At 49.7% G+C, this 25,035-nt stretch overlaps 2 protein-coding genes across 3 annotated transcripts in view; one reads left to right on the top strand and one right to left on the bottom strand.

The window, feature by feature from the left end:
- Positions 1–121: 121 nt before the first annotated feature.
- Positions 122–6,404, bottom strand: CHPF2 (chondroitin polymerizing factor 2). Of its 2 annotated transcripts, XM_017876655.1 has the most exons (5): positions 6,310–6,388; positions 4,655–5,215; positions 3,301–3,865; positions 2,335–2,517; positions 122–1,570 (listed from the first exon to the last, which is right to left on the bottom strand). In XM_017876655.1, exons 2-5 carry the CDS (start codon positions 4,915–4,917, stop codon positions 263–265), a joined length of 2,319 nt encoding a protein of 772 aa, XP_017732144.1. In that variant the 5' UTR covers positions 4,918–5,215; positions 6,310–6,388; the 3' UTR covers positions 122–262. The 2 variants fall into 2 exon arrangements, with proteins under 2 accessions (XP_017732144.1, XP_017732143.1); XM_017876654.1 differs by having other exon boundaries at positions 4,655–6,404.
- A 4,879-nt stretch (positions 6,405–11,283) lies between these two features.
- Positions 11,284–25,035, top strand: part of ABCF2 (ATP binding cassette subfamily F member 2) — a 14,826-nt gene continuing 1,074 nt past the window's right edge. Inside the window, exons 1-14 of the mRNA XM_017876652.1 lie at positions 11,284–11,448; positions 12,111–12,310; positions 13,950–14,162; positions 14,838–15,020; positions 15,103–15,274; positions 16,348–16,443; positions 17,260–17,362; positions 20,072–20,167; positions 20,358–20,477; positions 20,566–20,655; positions 21,028–21,138; positions 23,188–23,250; positions 23,485–23,613; positions 24,145–24,348. Of these exons, the coding sequence (XP_017732141.1) occupies positions 12,154–12,310; positions 13,950–14,162; positions 14,838–15,020; positions 15,103–15,274; positions 16,348–16,443; positions 17,260–17,362; positions 20,072–20,167; positions 20,358–20,477; positions 20,566–20,655; positions 21,028–21,138; positions 23,188–23,250; positions 23,485–23,613; positions 24,145–24,348 (1,737 nt within the window). The 5' untranslated portion in view covers positions 11,284–11,448; positions 12,111–12,153. The remainder of the gene's footprint in view (positions 11,449–12,110; positions 12,311–13,949; positions 14,163–14,837; positions 15,021–15,102; positions 15,275–16,347; positions 16,444–17,259; positions 17,363–20,071; positions 20,168–20,357; positions 20,478–20,565; positions 20,656–21,027; positions 21,139–23,187; positions 23,251–23,484; positions 23,614–24,144; positions 24,349–25,035) is intronic.

The following is a 25,035-nucleotide window of genomic DNA, read 5'->3' as shown; positions in this document are numbered from 1 at the left end:
GGGGGAAGTGGAAGGGGGAGGGAAGAGGGTGGGGAGACAGTGGGTTCCTTTTGGACAAACTCCCCATACCCTTCCCTTGGATTCTTCTCCTCACTCAATTTTCCCTAGACCTAAAAAACAGTTTGGCTGAAGACACGTTTAATAACATTTTCATATTTAAAAAATACAGTGACAATTCTCTATCTGTCCACCGTCTTGCCTTGCCCTTCCTGGGCCTGAGGCAGACAAAGGAAAGGTAAGGAGGTTAGGGCCCCGAGGCAGGCTAAGTGCTGTTGGCCTGCTCCTGCTCAAAGAGAGCCATGGCCAGCTGGGCACGGCCCCCTAGCCCCTCCAGGTTGCTGAGGCGGCAGCGGTGGTAGAGTTCCTCACTGAGCCGTGGGCTGCAGTCCCGCAGGGAGAACTTCTGCACCAGCCCTGGCTCTACGGCCCGAAAGAGGTGGAGCCCTGAGAACCGGAGGAAAACATCCATCACCTCCAGCCCCTCCAGGGCTTCCTCCTCTTCCTGGCCTGCCAGTTCACCTGCCAGCCGGGCTCGGGCCGCCAGGTAGTCAGCGTTGTAGAAACAGCCCTCTGCAGAAGCCTGCCGGTCAAATCTCCCCCCTATAGGAGCCCCCCGGGAGGGGTCAGCACCAGGAGGGGAGGGGGGGTCAGGGCCAGCCCCTGGGGCCCCTGGGGGTGATCTGTGTGGTGACAGGGCGGGATTGAACTCCTGGAAATGAACTGGAAAGAAGGCCTGCCAGCCAGAGATGGCATTCATGCGACAGCGGTTGAGGACTTCGGGCCCAGGCCTCGTCCACACAGTGGTGAGGAAGAAAAGAGTGTCCACAGGGTGCTTCTTCGAGACCACGTCCATGAGTCGCACCTGGGAAGGGGCCTCTGCTCGCACGGCGAGCCAGGCCAGCCTCGTCCCAGGGTACCGTCGCTCTAACTCAGCTGCTGCAGCCTTCACCCCAAGAAATGGGTCTGGAGCTCCACGGCCACCTTCTCGTGGCCCGTAGACCAGCAACAGAGTGAGCAACGCATGTTCTCGTGGCTCCAGGACATTGGCTGCAAAGGCCTCGAGGAAAGCCGGGGCTGCAGCAGCTTCAGCCACCAGGAGCGGCAGCACCAGCTGCACTCGGGTGGCCTCAGTGACATAGGGCATAGGTAGGATTTCCACCCGGCTCAGTGGCCGCAGTAGGCTGACCCTGCGAGCCAGGGCCCGCCGGTGCCCACGCTGTGTCACACATTCCAATAGCAGGTCCAGGGTGTACTCCATGCCCCGTGCTGGGTCGAAGCGCCGGTAGCCGTTGAGCAGTCGCTGCTTCTGGAAGCGCAAGCGGGGTTGATAGCGCCGATTAAGCTGCTCCAAGGCAGTCTCCAACGCATCACCTACATCCGCCCTGCTAGCCCCCTGTAGCGGGCACTTGGGAGCGCCATCTGCACAGGAGAAGGTGTGCTGCTCTGTGAAGTAGTCCCAGCCCAGCACCTCAAAGCGAGAGTGTGGTATGAAAGGAGCCGGGAGCCCAACGGGCCAGCTCAGCCCTGCCTCCCCTTCGGGGGTCAGCACGGTCAGGTTCCGGATCTGAGCCTGGGTTGGAGGGAATGCGCCTCAAGTTAGTGCCAGCTCCAGCTGCCTGGGCTGTGAGATTCAAACAGCTGAGCTCTGTCCCAACTCCATCAACACTTAGTGACAGGTCCCTCGCTAATCACTGAATCCCTTGTACGTTATTCTTCACCTCTAAAATGCAGACAGACAGGAATCCTACTCGCCTTACACAAATGCCATGAGAAGGAGGTGGAAAATGTGCTTTTTGCACAGGTAAAAATATCTTGAAATAGAAGCTCAACAGCCTTTCTCTCCCATACCCAAAGGACTCACATCCTCTTCATAATCACACCCTTGTTTTCATCTATACTCCACCTCTGCCAACCCCGACATTCAACTTGAGAATTCTACCTTCCACCCTTGGGCTTTCTTGGGACAGTTCTAGAAGTTAAGAAACTTCAGAGTTTTTGCCTCCTCAGTGGACAGGCACTATTGAGGAAGAGCTAAAACTATTCTGTCTGAACACTGTGCACAGCTTCCTGATCCTCAGAGTCTACTTGCAAACCCCTTTAGCTGCATTCAAGTTGTCCTGGGAGTTTACCTTATGATTGCTTTGGACCCCCAAAGACCTTTGTCCCTGTAGTTGTTTTAAATGTAAGTATGGTCAGCCTCTTCCTGCCCTGCCATTATACAGGGCCTAGACCAGCCCCACTGCCAGCTGCTCGCTCATTGTACGCCTGGACATCTCAGGCTCTCTCTGACCCTCCGACTGCAGTCCTCTGCCCACCTGCTCCTCTTCAGCTCACCTGCAGTTGTTCTATTTCACTGTAAGCCCGCTCCAACTCCAGAGCGCTGAAACGTTTGTGGAGCCGGTACATGAGGGTACCTTCGGAGACAGGGTGCACGGCGAAGGCACTCAGGAAAGCCGAGCTCCCTTCCTTTTCAGGGTCCCTATTTTTGGCCAGTTCAAATGAGCGATACTGCTGCCCCTAGAGGGACAATCAGACCAATCAATGACACACACAAGAGCTGCCAGTCCCAAACCGCCCTTAACCATACTCAGTGTTCATGTCTGTTAGCACTGCTGCGTTAGAACAGAGGACAGAGGAGGCACCCTTTCCAGCACCTCGCTTAACCCCAGTTCTTTCACTGCCCACATTTTGGAAAGTAGAAAGTAAGTAGGCAACTAAGGACACTCTCAGTTACTCTCAGTGCACTGTCCATGGGCTAGCCCTGCTCTGCAAGAAGCCATCACAGAAATAACATATTAAAAGTAATAAGGATACTTTCTTCCCCCAAAGATTCCCATTGTTCCTCAAGGGAATGAAAGAGCAAGCCAGAAAATCTTCCCAATACTTTGGTTTGAGAGGATGAGCCACCTCTGGGTTCTTCCACTCTTCTCCAGGACAACAAACAGGGCAGCTCTCTGGGCTGGAAAAGTGATCACCTCACTTCTCTGGGGAGTAGCCATCTCTAAGACATGCCCACACTGCCATAACTGAAGTGCTGATATCGGGGGACGTGTGGAGGGCAGGGGAGAAGGACTGGTGAGTAGGAGCACCCTTTGGTCTTGCTTAGGGGTTCCTAACAAAATACCACTTTTGATAGCCCCAGGTTCTCAGATTGCCAAAGGTGAGCAACAGAGGGCCCACAGGGCGGTCAGTGGCCAGGAAGGAGGAACAATGGCCTCCAAGGTGCTGCTGGGAAGAAGGCTAATCACTCATCCCCCACTAGCTTATCAGGGACTGGGACTGACTTGAAAGAGCTGTCACCTGGTGCTGTGAGACACAGCCGACGCCCAGAGAGTCAATGAGGCAGCGTCCAAGCCACTCGTCAGGACGGGCACTGAGAATGTCTCCTCGGCAGCCATCCAGATGTGGCCGCAGACGAAGCAGGAGACTCCGTGACAACAGGTAGCCAAAGCCCCCATGACAGTACCGGGCCTGCTCGCCTGCGCCAATGAACTCCTCCGCCCGGCCTAAGTACAGGTCTTGGTTGATGCTGAGGTGGCCAGCAAGGGCTGCCAGGCGGGGGGCCTGCACATATGTGTCATCCTGCATGATGAAGAACCAGTCGTAGTCGGCCCCAAAGTGTGTGTGAAGGTGGCGCAGGGTCTCTGACATGAGCCAGGCAGGCCGCTCATCCCCATGAGACACCACCTGCATCCCTGCTGGAGCCCGGGCCCCCCGCTGCCCAGTGAAGTAGAGTAACCGAGGGAAGTGATGGGCCACTGTACGGTTCACAGCCACGGCCAAAGTGGACAGTGTAGCTCGGGAGGTCAGGACAGCCACCAGCAACCGCTCACGGGAGCCCAGCTCTGTCTGGATGTACCGAGTCCTGTGGAGAGACCGGTGTGCCAGGGGTCAACTCCCTAATCTTTAGGAACCCAGCTTGTTCAGTATATACATCCCCCTCTAGATGTGAGTGAGCTGAGGCTGAGAAGGGAGAAACCTCCCTCCTTGTCAATATTAATTAGGTACTCAACTGAGTATCCACTAAGTAGCTGACACTGGAATTGATTTGGGAAGGGAGGGTGTCTACTATGGATAGATTAGATAGGTTAGATGCAATTCCTGCTCTGTTCAAGAACATGGAACCCTGGCCGGGCGCGGTAGCTCATGCCTGTAATCCCAGCACTTTGGGAGGCCAAGGCGGGCGGATCACCTGAGGTCAGAAGTTCAAGACCGGCCTGACCAACATGGAGAAACTCCGTCTCCACTAAAAATACAAAATTATCTGGGCATGGTGGTATGCGCCTGTAATACCGGCTACTCCGGAGGCTGAGGCAGGGGAATCACTTGAACCCGGGAGACAAGAGGTTGCAGTGAGCCAATATTGCACCACTGCACTCCAGCCTGGGTGACAAGAGCAAGACTCCATCTCAAAACAAAACAAAACAAAAAAACACAAACAAAAAACACTGAACCCTAATTTAACACCAATGAATGTGAGACTTTCTAAGACCTGAGAAGGAGGGAAAAAACAGGAAGAAACCATGATGGAAAATAAGCCAGAACTGCTCCAAGTCGCCTGACGCCGACTGCCAGCGGAAAGGCAGAGGCAAGGATTTACACCAGCCCAAAACAGGGCCAGTGTCTGGGGACTATGCATACATGTTGCTCTCACCTGAGCACCTTCTTGTAGGGCTTGTTGGGGTCCCTGTAGTAGGGGACAATCCGGGGTTTGAAGTCTTCATCACTTTGGTCTAGCCGAGCTCTCGAATCTGGATTCTGTGGCCCTCCTCGCTCCCCTACAGCCTCGACACAGGGATCTTCTCCCTCCCCTTGGATCCAGGAAACCCGCAGGAGGCTCAGGCTGCACCCCAGAGACAGCCCTAGGATGAGGGGAAGCGCTGGCCGCAGCAGGGCCAACAGGGAGCTCAGCCGCATGGTCGTAGGCCCTGCCAGGTGGGTGCCCAGGAGCACAGCCTCAAGGATCAATGGATTGATGGGTACCAGGCCAGTAGTAGGCTTGCAGTTTTAACCAGGGAACCTGGGGTCAATGAGGCCAATGACAGAGCAAGGCCCGCGGGCTTCCAGGCCCAGCATCCCCAAGAAGATTGCCCTGTCTTCACAACTCCTTCTGCCTGCTCTTCAAAGGTGAAGGTGTCAGATCCAATCCCCAGCCAAAACGGTAATAAATGTAACAATCAATGTCACTCACACTGGGATTATGGTCTGTCTTCCACTAGAAAGAGGAGGAAGTAAAACTCAATACTGCCAAAGCTAACCCAAAAAGGAGCACTACACACATCTGCAGACTGGGCCTAAGTCAACAGATGACAGCAAGTGATTAGGGAAAAGCATACCATCCATCAAAACAACAGCCCCCAAACAGAGGAGCCGGAGCATGCTTCTGGCACCGGTTCTCAGGCAGGCTACTGCGGCAGGCCCAGCGGGCACAAGGGAAGGGGCCAGAGCCTCTTTCTACTCTGCTCCCTGCGTGTGAGGAGACGCAATGGCTACAGGAAAGCGGTCAGGAGCCACTCGCATGGCACACACAAGTTCTGCCCACCCGAATGAGGTAGATCGGTGACTCAGCACTGACAGCCTCTCAGGAGCACCATGGCCGATGGAGCCATCTTGCAGGGCATTCTCCTCGGAACCCCAGCTGCTGAGGAGACAGCAGGCGGGACTGGAACTCCTACTGTGTGCAAGCGATTCGGTGCCTGGTTTAACCAAGGCCCCAGCGAGCAAACGAAACAAACCAAAAGCAAACAGAGAGGACAAGCAGCAACTAAAGACAACGCCAGGGTCCTGGGAACGCAAAGAGAAGCGCGGCCGGCTTCCGACAGGACCCCTGCCGGGGTCCCAGAGCCCCTGCTCTACCTCTTGGCGATAAGAGACCAAATCTAGCCCTAGAACGAAGGCCCGACGCGAGTCTTCGCCGTTCGTCTCAAAACAGAAACTGGCCACGTCACCGGGCTGCTAGGAAGGGGGTTCGGGAGTCCAGCTCGGGTCGTTCTGCGAGCCGGGGTCGGAGGTCGCGGCTGGGAGACTGGGGCACAGACCTCGTTCTCAGGCCCGTCGGCGGGAGCGGAGGCCGCGCCAGAGACAGCACCGAGGCAGCGAGGGCAGGACCAGGAGGGACGCCCAAGGCCCTCGGGGAGGGGGCCCGGGTTTCAGGGCCGAGGGCCGGGGGCCGGGGGCCGGCGGACGCCAGATAAAGGACAGCCAGGGGCTACCGGCGTCCAGGGAAGGGGCGGGGCGGAGGCGTGGGGACCAAGAGCGGCGTCCCACACGCGCCTGGCAGGGAGCAGGGACGGGGAAGGGGGAACAGACCCCAGTTCCCGCTGAGGCGCCGGCTCCGCCGCTGCAGCCGCTGCCACCTCACAGCCCCTGTCCGCAGCTTCCTCTTCCGCTGCCTGTCAGTCACCCGTCTCTATGGTGACCGCATCCGGCCGCTCGCTCCGCCCGCGCGCTCTCTATGGTCCCTCCCACGGCTTAACCGCACAGCGCGTAGCCTCGGCCAGGATGCGAGCTGCCTGGCTCCAGCCGGCAGCCCCTCAGTAAGACGCGTGCGCCCCCACATAGGCGAATCCAGGCAAATCCAGAGTGGACCAAAGCTGCCCCGGAGCTTGGGCTGAACCCTGTCAGCCCTGGAAAAAGCATACCCCCACCCTTGAGAGCGTTTTTCTCCCAATTGGCTGGGGAATCCCATCAGCCTTCCAGTTGCCTAAGAAATGTTTGTTGTTTGCCAAACACGTACCTAAGTTCCGGGCATCGTCGTGAGTGCTGGGTAAACAAGTGGTGGACGAGATGGGCATAGTCCCTGCTCTCAGGGAACTGTAAGTTGAGGGAGACAGGTAATAAACACACTTGACATAGCAAGAATAAAACAGGTAGAAATCCCAATCTGTGATAAGTACCATTGCAGAAAAGCACAGAGTCCTGTGGAAAAACTAAACAGAAAGTATTAAATTAGATTGGGAATTTGGTAATGCTGAGATCCAAAGGTTCAGGAAGAGTTATCCAGACATGAAGTGGACAGTTTTCCAGGCAAAGAAAAGAGCACCGGAATGTCCTGAGAGAGGAAAGAGATTGGCTTGGAGAAGAACTGGGAAGGCCCAGGGCATCTTAGAGCCTGGTGAGGGGAGAACAGCCCCAAGTAAGGTTGGGGAACAGGGAACAGGTAGGGCATTCGGACCACCACAGTGGTTCCGCAACCAGAATGGCATTCTCCCTAAGGAGCAATTTGGAAATGTACGGGGCAATTTTGTTGTCAAATGACTGGGGGAGAGGAGCCAAGGAGGCTCCCTGTCTTGCACATTGCAAGATAGTATCACACAAGAAAACTGTCCTGATCCCACACAGCTTTCACATGTCCTACTGAACATTCATATAGGTTAAAAAAAAAAAAAAAAAAAAACACTGGTTATAATCATCTGATGTGCCTGTGTCTTATATACAAAAACAAAGTAATCTTGTAGGGGTGTGAAATGTGCTGAATTTTTAAGGAATGTAACCACCATGTTAACAGAAGGAAGATTGTACTTTGTTGTGTTCAGGAATTTATTCGGAGTTACCATTTTGAAGAACTGTGTCACTGATAGCAGTGCTATTCATAGCGTTCGGTCTGCATGTCTGCATTTGCACTGCCACAGTCAAGGTGCTCCTATGCATAAGTACAAGCATCTGACTAATTATGCTTTCTAGCATACTGAAATAAAAGTATTATCTTATTATAAAGGATTTCCTTTTATTTCTTCTTTCTGCTTTGATTCAGACACTATAATTTTTTTGAAATTATGTATGTAGTTAGGCTATACCATCTATAAACTTCATTTCAAAATAGTAAACGGGGAGTTGTAAAAATGTTATTAAAATGGAACATTGGGGCTGGTAAAGTTAAGAACCACTCAAGAATATCTTGTGAGTATATCTTATATATATACCATTCTAGGAGTATATAAGATAGAACTCACTGATATATTGCCTATCAGCACGTGTTATCCCTGTTTTAGTCTCATCCTTAGACTGCAACTGAATCTTTTCTCATCAGCTGGCACATGGTAGGTGGTAAATGACTTGCTGGAAGAGACTCTGGGAAACAGCAGAGACACTTAGCTCAAGGTCAGAAGATTTCTACACCAGTGCTGTCCAATACAAATCTAGTGCAAGCCACAAATGTGAGCCATATATGTTGTTTAAAATTTTTTAGTAACCACATTTTTTAGAGTTAAAAAAAGGTAAAATTAATTTTAATATTGTATTGTATTATTAAATATATCCAAATCATTTCAACATGTAGTCAATATGAAAAATTATTGATGAGATACTTTACATTTTTTTGTACGGAATATTTGAAATCTGATGTGTATTGTACACTTAACAGCAAATCTCAATTCAGACTAGCCACATTTCAAGTGCTCCATAGCCAAGTATGGCTGGAGGCTACCATATTCAACAGTGTAGGTCCAGATCCTTTTCAGTTACTAAGTTCCTAGGTAATTCTCCAAGAGACATTTCCTTCCTTGGGTCTCCATTTCTTTGTAATTTAAACAGAGTCTAAGCCAAATGTTCTTGTTTCCAGCACCGACCTGCTGTGATTTTTTTCAAATTTAGCCAGTCCTTTTCTTATCTCTCTTTACTCACCTCCTTTTCTCCCCCATTTTCCCATTTCTCTTTCCCTATTTCTTCTCCCCTCATCCCAAGTTCTTTTCTCTGGCTAAACCCAGGGCGGGGTGGGCAGGGGAGGGATGGTGGCTCACACCTGTAATACCAGCATTTCAGGAGGTTGAGGCAGGAGGATCTCTTGAGCCCATGAATTTGAGCCCAGCCTGGACAACATAGGAAGACACGATCTCTATAAAAAATTTTAAAATTGTAGCCAGGTGCAGTGGCTCATGCCTGGGATTGTAATCCCAGCACTTTGGGAGGCCAAAGTGGGCAGATCGTTTGAACCCAGGAGTTCCAGACCAGCCTGGGCAACATGGCAAAACCTCATCTCTGAAAAAAAAAAACCCACAAAAATTAGCCAGGCATGGTGGTACTTGTCTGTAGTCCCAGCTACTTGGGAGGCCAACATGGGAGGATCGCTTGAGCCCAGGAGGTCGAGGTTGCAGTGAGCCGTGATCACGCCACTGTACTCCAGCCTAGGCAACAGAGCTGCCCAGAGCTGCTTGTCACCTTAGTTTCCTAATCTGTAAAATGGTAGTAATACTCACCTCACAGTTTGTTGGCGGTGGGGTGGGGAGGTTAATGTGATGGCATAAATGAAAGAGCATAATAAATACTGTTCTCTGTAAACTACATTTTTAAACGAGGCTGGGAAAGGAGAAGCATATTTCTCCCAGGCGGCACAGGCACTTGAATCTGTGTTTTTTGTTGTGTTTTGTTTTTTGAGACAGGGTCTTGCTCTGTCACCCAGGTTGGAGTGCAGTGGTACGATCTCAGCTTGCTGCAACCTCGACCTTCTGGGTAGCTGGAACCACAGGTGTATGCTACCACGCCTGGCTAATTTTTGTATTTTTTTTTTTTTTTTTTTTTTTTTTTTTTTTTTATAGAATAGGGCTTTGCCATGTTGCCAAGGCTGGTCTTGAACTCCTGAGCTCAAAACATCCACCTACCTCCGCCTCCCAAAGCGCTGGGAATACAGTCACGAGCCACCACGCCTGGCCAAATGAGTGCTTTTTATGTGATCCACAATCATAACTCCTTTGCTTCATACAGAAGGGCTTTGCAGTCATTTAACTGTATTCTTTTTGTAACTATCATTCCCATTTTACAGAGGAGAACATGTACTTTGCCCAAGGCCACACAATGAAGCATAGAACTGGGGTTATGCTCTTAATTATGCGATGTCAAGTGAGGTCTCCACCTAGGTACCCCAGCAACACACAAAAGTCACTTCTTTTAGGGCACTTAATGTCATGGTCTCAAGGTCTGTTTTTGTTGTTGTTGTTTTGTTTTTTTCTTCTTTTTTTAGAGACAGGGTCTAGCTCTGTCACCCATTCTGGAGTGTAGTGGTTTGATTATAGTTCACTGCAGCCTTGAACTCCTGGGCTCAAATGATCCTCCCACCACGGCCTTCCAAAGTGCTTGGATTACAGGTGTGAGTCACCACACCCAGCTTGTTTACTTTTCACATGTTCCTTCTGCATTATGAGCTCCTTGAGGTCAGGGAGTGACTTTGCACCATTGCAACTCCAGCACACATATCTGAGCCTGACAGATAGTAGGCACTTCGTTGGTGGAGGATATTCTAGGAAAATATATGTTCAAAGGCATGCAGGTGTAAAATAGCATGGTTAACCTCCGAACTATTTAAGTAGGTAACTTCTACTAAAGTATTTGAGTTTGAGAAGAAAAACTAGTTCTCACTTTTTGAGTCACGGACTGTGGACGAAAAGGTGCCGCATTTGGAGAATATGCTCACGGGGAGCAATAGCTTCCTTTGCTTCCCCAAGTATCACTGATGGTGAGGCTCCTGCTGCACAGGAGCCTGGAGAAGTAACAAAGATCACAAAGGGCCTGCCTTGTACTTGAGGCTAAACATTTGGAGTTTACAATGTAGGTAAGGTGAAGTCCGTGAGAGATTGTATTTATTTTTAAACCATCCAGCCCAAAATGTCATGTGAGAGATTTTAAACAGTGAGACTCAAAGGGAAAGTAAGGGGCCCGTAGCATGGCTAACCAATAACAAAACGAAACTCGGCCAAGGGGCCTTTTTATCTCAGGGCTCTTTCCACGAAACTTGCATGGCTTCAGTGGAAACCTAACAATTCTGGAGTGGGTAGGCTAAGCGGCCGAGGTTCCAAAACAACGTCTGGCACCTTCTAAAAGTTTAACAATGAACCAGCCTCTAAAATTACGGTTTCATGAAACCAAGGCGCTTTCTTTCGTGAAGGAATTCCGTTGGCAACATCTTCGCAGGGATGCCCCGCTTTCCGGGACCCCTGCCCAGCGTCCCCTTCATTTCAGTCCTTCTTCGCTCACCTCCCATTGTTTCGACCTACTCCCGCTGAGGCAAGTTGGGAAGTGAGTTGCACGCCCTGCTGCCTGAGTCGGTTAGGTAGCTCTAAAAACTCGTAACTCCACAACAGCTCAATCGATTTTCGAGAGGTGGGGTAAAGCCTGGAAGGCTCAGCCGGCTTATCCGGCGAGCAACCTGGGATTTGCAGTTTCCAGCGCCCAAAGTGTGCCCACTAGCAGAGAGCTCTTGGACTCTAATCCCGCCCCTTCCCCGAGCCTCGCGCATCCTGATGGCGTCACGTGGCCCCGCGAGGTCTCTGGGATACATGGTAGTCCTGAAGCCGGGTCTCACCCTTGGCCGCTGCAACTTGAGGACTACACTTCCCAGGAGGCAGCGCGGCGGCGCGCCGAGAACCACCCGAGGTCGTGATTGGCTGGTGAGCCGGCCGCACGCGGAGGAGCCCAAGGAGCAGCTCTGTTGCGACAGAGGCCGAGCAGCAAGGCCCAGTGAGTTAGGGGAAGGGGCGCTGTAGGGAGAGGGTGCCCGCTGGTGATGTGGAAAGAGGATTAGAAGAGGAAGGAGGAACAGGGTTTGGATGGAGGTTTCTGCGAGGGGGAGAATAGAGCTCAGGGAGAGAATCTCACGGGCGGGGTGGGGGAGTACCCCGGGGTGACGAGCGTGGAGACTCGGAGGGGACTCACGCGGGCGAGGACGAGTGCGTCCCGGCAAGAGGCTGGGTTCTGCGGCCGGGTGATGTGGAGAGGGACGACCGAGAAGAGGCCCGAGACGGACGGGAGAAGGAAGCCCGGAAAGTGAGGCGGCCAGCTGAGTGCGGAGAGCCAAGTTGTAGGGAAACCAGAGACGGGGACCTCCGCTGAGGGACAGAACCTGGTTCCCAGCCGGAGGCCCTGAAAGAAGGAGCGTTTCCAAAGTGAGGCAGTTCGTGGGGGACTGGTGCCTGTGGAAAAAGATGTTAAGATTAGAAGAGCGGCTGAGAATCGGCTTTGGTTTGAGAGACCCTGACCAAGTTGGGAGAGACGAGGCAGGGGCAGGCCAGGGCATCAGACGCTTGATATTGACAGGAAGATTCCTGAGAGGGATGGAGCAGGGCCCAGGCATTCTTACTAGTAAGTTTAGAGTTTGGGGGTGTCTGTTTGCCTTCCTTCAGGCACCCTGAAAGAACAGTTAACCTACCCCTGTGGGTCATCATCATGCCCTCCGACCTGGCCAAGAAGAAGGCAGCCAAAAAGAAGGAAGCTGCCAAAGCTCGACAGCGGCCCAGAAAAGGACATGAAGAAAATGGAGATGCTGTCACAGAACCACAGGTGGCAGAGGAGAAGAATGAGACCAATGGCAGAGAGACCACAGGTGAATTGAGGGAGGGGTGAGTTGGGAATGGTTGCTAAGACTTAAGGCATGCCCCAGCCGGAGTCGGAATCTTGATGCTGGGGGCAGTGGAGAATGTATCTGGTGTCATGCAACTTTTCATGATGAATCAAATCAGTAGAATTGGAATTTGTGCCACCCTATCATTGAGCGAGGAAGCCGAAGACAAGGTTCTCACATACTCAGTGGCAAGCAGAAGTGGGAGTTGCTGAGCTGTCTTGCTGCTCTATCAGACTGTGAGGAGGGGCTCGGTTCCCTGCCCCTTTCTCAGTTTCCATTTCTATGCATGGTGGCCGATGTGCCAGGTTCTGTGCTACATTATACGCTTGTCCTCACAGGGGTAGTGGCTCTCCCTACAAGAGAGTAACTTATGGGTTGTTTCATGGGGTTTTTCCTGGGAGAGAGCTCCCTTTCTGTTATTTATATTTTGGGAAATATTTATTATTTCTCAAGTGCTAGACATGGTGCTATACACTGAGGCACTACAGTCTTCCTTCCAAAAACTTACCGTCTAGACGGGGAAACATGGCAATATGCAGTAAAGACTATTCCAGGCCCCTGGCAGTCCAATCCCAGCCCTCTTCCCTGCCCCCTGAAAACTCCCTAAACAGCCTTCTGCTCCATCCAGACTATTTATTATCCCTTGAATAGTCAACCACATCTCTGTTCTTTCACATACTGAATTCTAATACCATCATGTTTTTGCTAGCTACATTTGACATTTCTGTCAAGGCCTAGCTCAGGATGGTGAAGCGTCTCTCAGTCAAACCTGACCTCAATATTTCCATTCTCTATACGCTTTTGCTTTCTTTTAGTGTTACTTACCTTTTTATGTTGTATCTCCTGTTTCTTTGTCTAAATTGTGTCATCTTTGAGTGCAAGGACTAGGTCTTGGGTTTTTTATGAACTTCTCAGATAGACACTAAGTAAATGTTTGAAGAGGAAAGGAGAATTAGTTGTGGAAATTGTAACAGGCATTCAGAAGGGGGAGTTCGAAAGCGGTTAGAAGGAGCAATAAAGTCAGGCTGTGGGGAAGTTTTTTTTTTTTTTTTTTTTTTGAGATGGAGTCTGGCTCTGTCGCCCGGACTGGAGTGCAGTGGCCGGATCTCAGCTCACTGCAAACTCCGCCTCCTGGGTTCACGCCATTCTCCTGCCTCAGCCTCCCGAGTAGCTGGGACTACAGGCGCCCGCCACCTCGCCCGGCTAGTTTTGTATTTTAGTAGAGACGGGGTTTCACCGGGTTAGCCAGGATGGTCTCGATCTCCTGACCTCGTGATCCGCCCGTCTCGGCCTCCCAAAGTGCTGGGATGACAGGCTTGAGCCACCGCGCCCGGCCTGTGGGGAAGTTTTATTCCTGGCCACAGCAGTGGAGGACAGAAGTTATGAATGATGGGAGTAAGTAAACAGATATGAAGGGAGAAAACAAGGGCAAGAGAGATGATAATTAAAAGGACGGGTGTGAAAACGAGCAGGGTGTCAGGGCGGCTCTGTGTCAGTGTGCACTCTGTGAACATCTGAGTCTGCTCAGCAGGATGGGAACCCAGTCCTTCAGGATGTTCCTCTTTGTGGAGAGCTGAGTCTGTCTCACAGCCATCTTCCCAAACTGCTTTTCTATCCCCAGAAATAGATTTGCTGACCAAGGAGCTAGAGGACTTTGAGATGAAGAAAGCTGCTGCTCGAGCTGTCACTGGCGTCCTGGCCTCTCACCCCAACAGTACAGATGTTCACATTATCAACCTCTCACTCACCTTTCATGGTCAAGAGCTGCTTAGTGACACCAAACTGGAATTAAACTCAGGCCGTCGTTATGGCCTCATTGGTTTAAATGGAATTGGTGAGGCCCTTGGAAGGGGAAGTGGGAGGTATCTCTCCTTGGCTCATCTGTCACTCACAAGTATTTATTAGCACCAACTGTGTTCAGAGCAAAGCGTTTAGAATGTGGGCGGGAGACCAGATACGTCCAGGGGAAAGGAACTAGCAGTGCAGAGCAGTATGTGGTATGTACAGGTTGAGTATCCCTTATCTGAAATGCTTGGAACCAGAAGTGTTTCGGATCTTGGAATATTTGCATTATACTTACCGGCTGAGCATCCCTAATCCAAAAACCTGAAATCCTCCCATGAGCATTTCCTTTAAGCGTCATGTCAGTTCTGAAAAGGTTTTGGATTTTGGAGCATTTTGGATTTTCGGATTAGGGTGCGTCCACCCTGTACCACATGAGTAGTTACAGACAGCAGGTGTTGGAGAAGTTGGTCAGGGGCGTGTGAAGCTGTGGTAAATGAAAAAAGCTTCAGAGAAGGGGTGCAGCAAGAATTGGAGGAAAGTTAGAAAGGAATCCCAAGAATGGGGGCTGGGAAGGTTTGAACGAATAAAGGGAAGAAAGGTCCTCAAAAAAAAAAAAAAAAAAAAAATTGGATGAGGTCCCAGTTTGGCTGGGGTGGAAGAGCTAGTGGTGAAGAGGAATAGGGGAAGCTCAGTGTACCAAGCGTCTGCTTCTCTCCTATCTCAGGAAAGTCCATGCTGCTCTCCGCTATTGGGAAACGTGAAGTGCCCATCCCTGAGCACATTGACATCTACCATCTGACTCGAGAGATGCCCCCTAGTGACAAGACACCCTTGCAGTGTGTGATGGAAGTTGACACAGAGCGGGCCATGCTGGAGAGGGAGGCAGAGCGGCTGGCTCATGAGGATGGTAGGGCTCCAGACCTGGGCATGGGGGTGGGTGTCCTCCCAGAAAGGCCCCCAGGAGCCTCATGGCCATACACTGTCCACAGCGGAGTGTGAGAAACTCATGGAGCTCTATGAGCGCCTGGAGGAGCTGGATGCTGACAAGGCAGAGATGAGGGCCTCCCGGATCTTACATGGACTGGGTTTCACACCTGCCATGCAGCGCAAGAAGCTAAAAGACTTCAGTGGGGGCTGGAGGATGAGGGTTGCCCTTGCCAGGTGAGTCCCTCCCTCCTTCCTTACCGCCATAACTCCCCCATCTCTCCAGAGTTTAGTGTTCACTCCAGTGGAACTGTTTGGAACAGGAGTCATCGGTAAGTGTCAAAATAGACATGGACATCTGCAATGTAGAGGGGGTTGTTGTGTATGGGTTAGAGAGCGAGCTTCCTGGCTGAAGTGGTAGAGTGACTCAGTTTTCTGTTGGATTCCCAGCACCCAGCACAGAGTTTAGAGATCCTAGGGGTAGTCCTAGGTAAAACGGTAGGGTAGGTCTGTTTCTGTCCTCCCACCAGGATTCCCTTTCCACCCTTTTTGTGCTGTACTCCTGCTAATTCCAGCTGTAAAGATAAAATGCTGGACGGCGATTATGATAGCTATCATTCTTACTCTGTTGTGGCCTGGACTCAAAGTGAGCTTCTATAGACGAGCATTCCCCCAGTAATCCCCCCCAGTCACTAAACAGGTAATTCCTTGCCCCATCATTCTCTGTGAAGGGAATTTATAAGACTTGATATACTGCTCTAGAAAGTTGCCTGCGTGTGCCTTAGAACACGAGCATAGTGGCTCCACATGCTAGCAAGGATTAGCTGTCTCTGGTTCACCCAAGGAGCTTTTAAAAACACAGATTTCTGGTTTGGGAACCAGAACTTTAGAGGAACCAGAGCTTTAGAATCTGTCCCTTGCTAGACTCTGGCCACCCTGCCAGATAGGTCTATCTTCAGACCTTCAGACAGGTCTAATTTGTTTTAGCAGTTTATTTCCTCTGTATCTTTTTGTCATCTCTATAGTATCCAACTTCAGTGCACAAGGCTTATCAACTCATAGAGACTTCTACAGCCTTGCCTCAAACTGTCCTTAAATGCTTCTGAGTCCCATATTCTACTCTTTAGTCTCTCCTCTTCGACTCTTGTTTCTGTCCTACTTCTTTTCCCTCTGAAGTATAGAGCCTAAAATTGATTTCAAGACTCAAATCAGGAGCCTACTCAGAATTACATGTAGCAGGCAAGTTGGTCCCTCCTGTGTCACATCCATTGTAATTCTGAGGTGCTTCTGTCTCCTTTACTGTCCTTCAGAGCCCTCTTTATTCGACCCTTCATGCTGCTCCTGGATGAGCCCACCAACCACCTGGACCTAGATGCTTGTGTGTGGTTGGAAGAAGAACTAAAAACGTAAGAGGGTGGAATGGGGGATGTGAGTGGGCCGGTCCCAAAGCGGGGAATCTAGAAAATGGATGCCTAGAAGCTACACTGCTGTTAGAGCGGTGAGAAAGGAACTGAAGGAAGGCCGGAGTTCACTTGCTTGGACAAGCAGTGAGCACCTTTAGGGCTGTTTAGGGCTGGCCATTTGTTTGATTGTTTTTCTTTAGTTTGAAATTTATGAGCATTAAAAAAAAAAAACCTTGTTGATTTTTTCCATATTTCAAATTCAAGATCTTAAAGACATTTTTTTTTTCTTAATTGTATAAAGCAAAAAAAGGAGGTCTTCCATCTAAGATCTTGAAGCAATGACAAAGGAAAATACAGCCAATATGGTCATGGTCCTACGGCTAAAGAACTGAATAAGCTGGAATACTGTACCAATTTTAAAAGAAGGCTTTTAGTGGTACAGTGACTTAGTACCTTCTTTCAAAAAGTAAAGCATTTTGTTTTTTATTGTGTCTTCCCATCTACAGTTTTGGATACATTCGTGGGTGTATTTGTGTACATACACATTTCTGTTTACTATCACTGTGACTACTGTCTCCACTCCATTCTGTTGAAAATTAGAACAGAAGATTGAGGAAACTCAGGCTGTCTCGCCACACTGAAAAATGTCCCTTAGAGTTAGATTGTTAAGTGGTGGCTTAGGTGCTTGCTGACAACCAGGAATTGGACAACACATCTAAAAGGTGCTTAGGAATAAGGATGGGCCTGACTCTCAGTTCACCTGTTGTCAGCTAGTTCCCATGGTTGAGCTCTTCACTGATTGGTTCTTTGGCTTTGCAGTTTTAAGCGCATCTTGGTCCTCGTCTCCCATTCCCAGGATTTTCTGAATGGTGTCTGTACCAACATCATTCACATGCACAACAAGAAACTGAAGTATTATACGGTGAGTGGGCCTCGGCTTCTTTCTGGTAATCTCTGTGCTTACCAAATCTCTGAAATTCTCTTTAAAAAAAAAATAAGAATGCCAGTGTGGTGACTCATGCCTATAATCCCAGCACTTTGGGAGGCTGAGGTGAGTGGGTCACTTGAGGTCAGGAGTTCGAGACTAGCCTGGCCAACATGGTGAAACCCTATCTCTACTAAAAATACAAAAAAATTAGCCAGGTATAGTGGTAGGTGCCTGTAGTCCCAGCTACTTGGGAAGCTGAGGCAGGAGAATCACTTGAACCCTGGAGGTGGAGGTTGCAGTGAGCTGAGATCACGCCACTGCACTCCAGCCTGGGTGACAGAGCAAGACTCATCTCAAAACAAAACAAAACAAAAAAACCAGACCTATCTGTTAGCTCCTTTCTACTTACTGCTATAAAAAGATACGGACGGCCAGGCGCGGTGGCTCACACCTGTAATCCCAGCACTTTGGGAGGCCGAGGCGGGTGGATCATGAGGTCAGGAGATCGAGACCATCCTGGTTAAGATGGTGAAAACCCGTCTCTACTAAAATACTAAAATTAGCCGGGCGAGGTGGCGGGCGCCTGTAGTCCCAGCTACTCGGGAGGCTGAGGCAGGAGAATGGCGTGAATGCGGGAGGCAGAGCTTGCAGTGAGCTGAGATCCGGCCACTGTACTCCAGCCCGGGCGACAGAGCGAGACTCCGTCTCAAAAAAAGAAAAGGATATGGACAAGGAGTCCTGCCTCCTGTTTTATTTTAATCCCAAAGTCATTGCTTCCAGGCCATAGGCCATGGACTGGCAGCCTGTGCACATGGTGTATGTTTGCCTTGTGGCAAAGAAGTTGACTTTTCACGGTGCCCAGGCAGGCCCTGCTGCCATCTGCCTTGCCTTTTTGTTTCTGGAGACAGAATCTCATTCCGTCACCCAGGCTGGCACGATCGCAGCTCACTGCAACCTCTACCTTCTGAATCCAAGCGATTCTTGTACCTCAGCGTTCCGAGTAGCTGGGGCTACAGGCATGCGCCCCCATGCCTGGCTAGTGTTTGTATTTTTAGTAGAGACAGGGTTTTGCCATATTGGCCAGGCTGGTCTTAAACTCTGACCTCAGGTGATCTGCCCACCTCGGCCTCCCAAAGTGCTGCAATAACAGGCATGACCCACCGCACCAGGCCTCCCTCTGCCTTCTTGAATGCTGTCTTAACTCTGCTTCACTGGAGTTAACACAGTTACCCCATCTTCCATGACCACAGGAGGATGGGGATCAGGATCTCAACAGCCCACTGTTGTGCCTGCCTTTTCATTTTATATTTCAAAAAGCATATAAGAAATTAACAATTGATGTCCTCTTCATTCATAGTCATAGGAGTATTAGTTTTTAACATAGCCTTTCAGACACTTCATGTATACTTGCACGCATTTGTAGAAAAGTTCATATATACATATCTTTTTATACAATTGCAGCATTTTTTTTTTGGTTTTCTTGAGACTGAGTCTTGTACCGTTGCCAGGCTGGAGTGCAGTGGAGCAATCTGGGCTCACTGCAACCTCCGCCTCCCAGGTTCAAGGGATTCTCCTGCCTCGGCCTCCTGAGTAGCTGGGACTACAGGTGTGCGCTCCCATGCCCAGCTAATTTTTGTATTTTTAGTAGAGACGGGGTTTCACCATATTGGCCAGGATGGTCTCGCTCTCTTGACCTCGTGATCCGCCTGCCTCAGCCTCCCAAAGTGCTGAGATTACAGGCGTGAGCCACTGCGCCCGGCCTCTTTTTTCCTGAGATGGGGTCTGTCTTTGTCTCCCAGGCTGGAGTCCAGTGGTGTGATATTGGCTCACTGCAACCTCTGCCTCTCAGGTTCAAGTGATCCTCCCAGCCTCGCAAGTAGCTAGGACCACAGGCATATGCCACCATACCTGGCTAATTTTTATATTTTTAGTAGAGGCAGGGTTTCGCCATGTTGACCAGGCTGCTCCCAAACTCCTGGCCTCAAGTGATCCACCCACCTCAGCCTCCCAAAGTGTTGGGATTACAGGCGTGAGCCACTGCAACTGGCCACAGTTACAATTTTAATAATCATTCTGTAGGTTGCTTTTTAAATTTAGTATGTTTTGGACTGCTTTCCATGTGAGTATATATAAATCAACCACAATCTTCAGTGACTGCACAGTATTTCGTTATGTGTTTATCCTGTAACGTATTAGGCCCTTTCTGATGGATATTTAGCTTGAGTCCAGTTTTTGTTTGCAGATAGAAGCCATGGTAGTCCACTTATGCAGGGTTTGTCAGCTTCTAAATCTGACTGGTCTGTTTTCTCCTCTGGAGACAGCTCTTGTAGTCTTTTGTGGGGCTTCAGCCTCTGGGGGCTGGGAGAGGAATGGGAGGTGGTATTGGAAGGCTCTCAGTCTCATGACGTCTCTATGACCATGATTTTCAGGGCTACTCCCATTGCCACAGGTATCTTTCTGGCTAACCTAAGGATTTGTGCTGGAGCCTGACCCTGGCTGGGCTGAGCAAGGGGCATAGAATTGAAAAGACTCTTATTTGAGGTTAGGATATGCTTCTGTAATGCACTTCCTCTCTTCTTACTGCACAGCCTTAGAGCCAGGGCCAAGTCAGTGCCATCCCTCATCCCCCTAAACTCTGAATGAGAATCCAGGATTGAAACCCAGGTTAAAGCTGCCCACCTTACCTGGCACATTTCCATGCAGGGTAATTATGATCAGTATGTGAAGACGCGGCTAGAGCTGGAGGAGAACCAGATGAAGAGGTTTCACTGGGAGCAAGATCAGATTGCACACATGAAGGTAGGGAGACTGCCCAGTCAGGCTCATGGCTTCCTGTCCAAAACAAGCAGGGGGCTTGGATGAGGGCATTTGGACAAACTGGGGTGATGGAGGAGGTTGGGAAGAAGTTACGATCACCATTTTTGCCCTAGATTGAAGATGAATTGTTGAGCACCTGCACGTACTCCAAGCTCCCTTTGGTCTCTTTTAGAACTACATTGCGAGGTTTGGTCATGGGAGTGCCAAGCTGGCCCGGCAGGCCCAGAGCAAGGAGAAGACGCTACAGAAAATGATGGCATCAGGACTGACAGAGAGGGTCGTGAGCGATAAGGTGGGGTGTGATTGGGTGGGGTTGGATGGCCTAAGGTGAGATGGATAAGAAGGGAGCCAACTTGATACATGCCCTCTTTTCTGCCTAGACACTGTCATTTTATTTCCCACCATGTGGCAAGATCCCTCCACCTGTCATTATGGTGCAAAATGTGAGCTTCAAGTATACAAAAGATGGGGTAAGTTTAGGGCAGGGCATGGGTGGCTGGGGTGTATCTTACAGGGTGAGTGGCAGCTCATGGGAGCCGCTCCTGTCCTGTGCTGACCACACCTGCTAGCCCACGCGCTCTGGGGGATTTTCAGGTGTGGCAGCTGGGATGCCTTCATCCAAGGCTGCTCACAGGCCCTTCTTCGTGTATATGGAAAGAAGACTACTCAGCTGGGTTGGTGGGCGGAGGCAGTGGGGGAGGCGGGGTCTACTATGAGTGCTTGCTCCCACTACTCTTCCTTCCTCCTCTCTTGGTGACTGGGGAGTCAGTGGGCTTGGTCTGCTGGTCGGAGCAAATTCGTACTCTAGCCTTGTGTCCATATCTCTCTCATCCCTACCTCAGCCTTGCATCTACAATAATCTAGAATTTGGAATTGACCTTGACACACGAGTGGCTCTGGTAGGGCCCAATGGAGCAGGGAAGTCAACTCTTCTGAAGCTGCTAACTGGAGAGGTACAGTGCCAAGGTGGGCGTGGATCCTTCTAAGATTAGGCCTTGCGATGGCTAAGGAAGAGGGAAGTGATGCAGCGGCTACTACTTTGGGAGGGCCTGAGTAGCCTGGTGGTGAGTGAGCCATCTGGAGGGGCAGGGCAGCAGACAGGAGAGGGGGAATGTCTGGTTGTACAGTGCTGAGGCTGGGGGCTGTTTTCCTGGGAGAGGGATGTAGGGAGGAGTCTTTTATAGTGTGTGTGTGTGAATACATGTATTTGAGCACATTTCTATTTTTTTTTTTTTTTTTTTTTTGAGACGGAGTCTCACTCTTGCCCAGGCTAGAATGCAATGGTGCGATCTGAGCTCACTGCAACCCCCATCCCCCGGGTTCAAGCAATCCTCCTGCCTCAGCCTCCCAAGTAGCTGGGATTACAGGCACGCACCACAGCTAATTTTTTTGTGTTTTAGTAGAGATGAGGTTTCGCCATGTTCATCAGGCTGGTCTTGAACTCCTGACCTCATGATCTGCCTGCCTTGGCCTCCCAAAGTGCTGGGATTTCAGGCGTGAGCTACCATGCCTGGCCCATGTTTCTATTTTCAATCAGAGCATTTAGAATACAAGGACATCTGTGCGTTTTAGAGATGCTGCAGATTCTCAAGTAATGTCATTTCATTAATATTGATGAAAAATAGAAATGATTCCCAGCTGGGACCACTGTCTTTGTGGAGTTTGCACTTTCCTCTTAACGTCTACATGGGTTTTCCCCGGTACTTCAGTTTCTTCCTGCATCCCACAGCTGCGCCTGTCAGGTTACTTGGCATGTCTCAGTGGTTCCAGTCTGAATGAGTGTGGGTGTGTGTGAGCGCACCCTATAATGGAATGGCGTCCTCTTCAGGGCTGGTTCTTGCCTTGTTCCCCGGGTTGTGGGATGGGCTTCGGCTGCCCATGATCCTAAACTTGAATTAGCAGGTTGGAAAATGATAGCATGAATGAGTATAAATTATGGTAAAAGAAAAATTCATAAAGTTTATGATAATCATACAAATGCACTCAGCAAACCAGCCACATTCGTGATTATTTTTGAACTGTGTGGTGACAGGAGGTGCTCCTTACAATTTTTCCTTTGCAAACATTTATTCCTTGGTTTAACCCACCACTCTTACAATTGCCATCACTCACTGATTCACCAAAAATTGGGTAAATAACTTACCTCATTTCTATTAATCTTTCTTAAGTGTATGTATAGCTCACATGTATTTTAATGTTGAATATTAGAAGTGACTGGGTCTTTTGGCCAGGTGCCGGGGCTCACACCTATAATCCCAGTGCTTTGGGAGGCCGAGGCAGGCAGATCACTTGAGATCAGGAGTTTGAGACCAGCCTGGCCAACATGGTGAAACCCAAAAATGCAAAAAAAAAAAGCCAGGCATGGTGGCAGGTGTCTGTAATCCCAGTTACTCTAGAATCTCTTGAGCCTGGGACAGAGAGGTTGCAGTGAGCTGAGATCGTGCCACTGCACTCCAGCCTGGGTGACAGAGTGAGACTCCCTCTTAAAAAAAAGAATCTTTGGATCTTTATTTAGAAGTTTGGGGATCTTTTTTTGTGACCAAAAATGCTACAGGAACCTAATTTTTGTTTATATCAGTTAGCCTGTGGCAAAATTAGTTTTGTTATATGTTGTTTCACTTAAAATGAAACTTTAAAATAGGTTCTGTGTCTAAGAACCTATCGATGACAGTGACAACTTTGAGGACTTAACTGTTTTTAATTTTAGAAAATGTATGTTGCACCTACATCCAAGTCCTTTGTTATACAGCATAGTGCATTCTGCAGTAGACGTTTCATAACTACTTAAATTGTATCTTTGCCTCTTGAGAACATCTGCTTCAGTACATCTTCCTAAATATTTTTAGAGTGGCCAGAATAGCAGTGTGTGAGTTGGTGATGTATTCTTTTTAGGAAGTTGAGTCTTGTTCAGTGTGAACATGTGTATGTTTGCCTGTTCTGCCTATGTCTCTAACTGGGCTTCCTTTGTTTCACGTTTAATTTTTCTACTTTTTTCTTCCTAGTTACTGCCCACAGATGGCATGATCCGAAAACACTCTCATGTCAAGATAGGGCGTTACCATCAGGTACAGGCCTGGGGTTGGGATCTGGGGAATTGCCCAGGGTGTAGGAAAGGGCTGTATCTGGCCAAGTTCCAGCCAGCCGCCCCCACCCCCTGGCAGGAATTCCAGCCTAGGTGGCTCCTACCTGCTTCTTGAACCCAGAACAGGTGCCTGAGATAGAAATAGGAAGTTACCTAGTAGGGTTCTTTTTGAAGCGGGATGCCAGTCACACCCGGGTGGCTTCCATTTTTCCTGTAGCATTTACAAGAGCAGCTGGACTTAGATCTCTCGCCTTTGGAGTACATGATGAAGTGCTACCCAGAGATCAAGGAGAAGGAAGAAATGAGGAAGATCATTGGGCGATACGGTCTTACTGGGAAACAACAGGTCAGTAAAGGAGGGTGTGGTGAGGATGCCAAAAAGCTGGGAGACTGTGACTGGGTGGGTCAAGGGACACTGTCCTGGCAGGCTAGGTTTGGAAGCTGTCCAAACCAGAATCTCCTCCATTTGATTCCCCTAAGAACCTACTACCTTTTCTTTACTCTGTAGGTTGTTATGTAATGGAGCATTTTGAGGGGGCAAGGATAGCGTGCCAGTCTCTGACATTGCCCTTGTGCCATAGTGCTTGAGGGCAAAGGAACTTGCAGTCTAGAAAACAAATTTCTGGATTCAGATCTGGAAGGATCCAGTTCATTAAGATTTAATTGTCAAGGGAGCAAGAGGTATGGGCTTAGTAATGGCAAGGGCTTCAGGTTTCCGGACGAGTCTCAGGCCTCAAGAGACTAGTGGGTCTCTCTGAGCCTCACTTTTTGTAAAATGGCGATGCTAATGGAGGAGTCAGGGAGAAATGAGGGAGAGATGAGCTGTGCTGGTTGGTGGGATAATGCCAAGTTATATGTAGGTCATGGTTCTATTCAGGTGAGCCCAATCCGGAACTTGTCAGATGGGCAGAAGTGCCGAGTGTGTCTGGCCTGGCTGGCCTGGCAGAACCCCCACATGCTCTTCCTGGACGAACCCACCAATCACCTGGATATCGAGACCATTGACGCCCTGGCAGATGCCATCAATGAGTTTGAGGGTGGTATGATGCTGGTCAGCCATGACTTCAGACTCATTCAGCAGGTGAGTCCCTGGCCAAGGGGTGAGGCACAGCAGAGAGCTTCTAGAGGGTTGGGTAGGGTAGTCATGGCATGTGGAGGGTGCATAATACCCGCCTACTTAATTAAGAGAAGGGGCTCAGAGCGTAGACACAAGTAGTGAGGACCAGTTCTTATGCCTCTTTGGGGCTACTTAGAATGCCTTAACTGAAACACTTCATTTCTTCAGTAGCTATCTGGAGATGTCAACCAACTTAGCATTTTGGGCCCAAATGGGAAAGGAGTTGGGTAGAAAAACGGGTGCTTTTAACTACTGTCCCAAGATTCTTCAGTCCAAAAATAGTGTTCTAAGAAGGATTTTGATTAGACAGAGAACTACCACAGTCATTGGAGAAAAAGTTGTTGCTCATTCCTCTGAAGCTCTGGAGAAGATGGGAGGTGGAGAAAAGAAGGCTGAAACCTCTGAATAGATCTAGGCCCTGCCAGGGAGCTGACAATAGGAGTGACACAGCAGTTCCTGGCTTGGAAGGCTCCAAACCTGATTATGGTACCCTTGGGTGAGAACATCCCAAATAACTTAGAAGTAGTGAGACAGTGAGTTGGATATGGGTTTGGAGGGTGGAGTTTTCTTCCTAGATGCCCCTCAGGATAGTCTGCTGGGCAGAGGCAGGGACAGGACTAGCCCAGGATTAAGTCTAGTTTTTGCCCTCTA

The sequence above is a fragment of the Rhinopithecus bieti genome, unplaced genomic scaffold (genome assembly GCF_001698545.2).
Source record: "Rhinopithecus bieti isolate Rb0 unplaced genomic scaffold, ASM169854v2 scaffold_10656, whole genome shotgun sequence".
NCBI lineage: Eukaryota > Metazoa > Chordata > Mammalia > Primates > Cercopithecidae > Rhinopithecus > Rhinopithecus bieti.
Note: the sequence above shows the minus strand (reverse complement) of the source record. Positions and strands in the feature narration are given on the sequence as shown.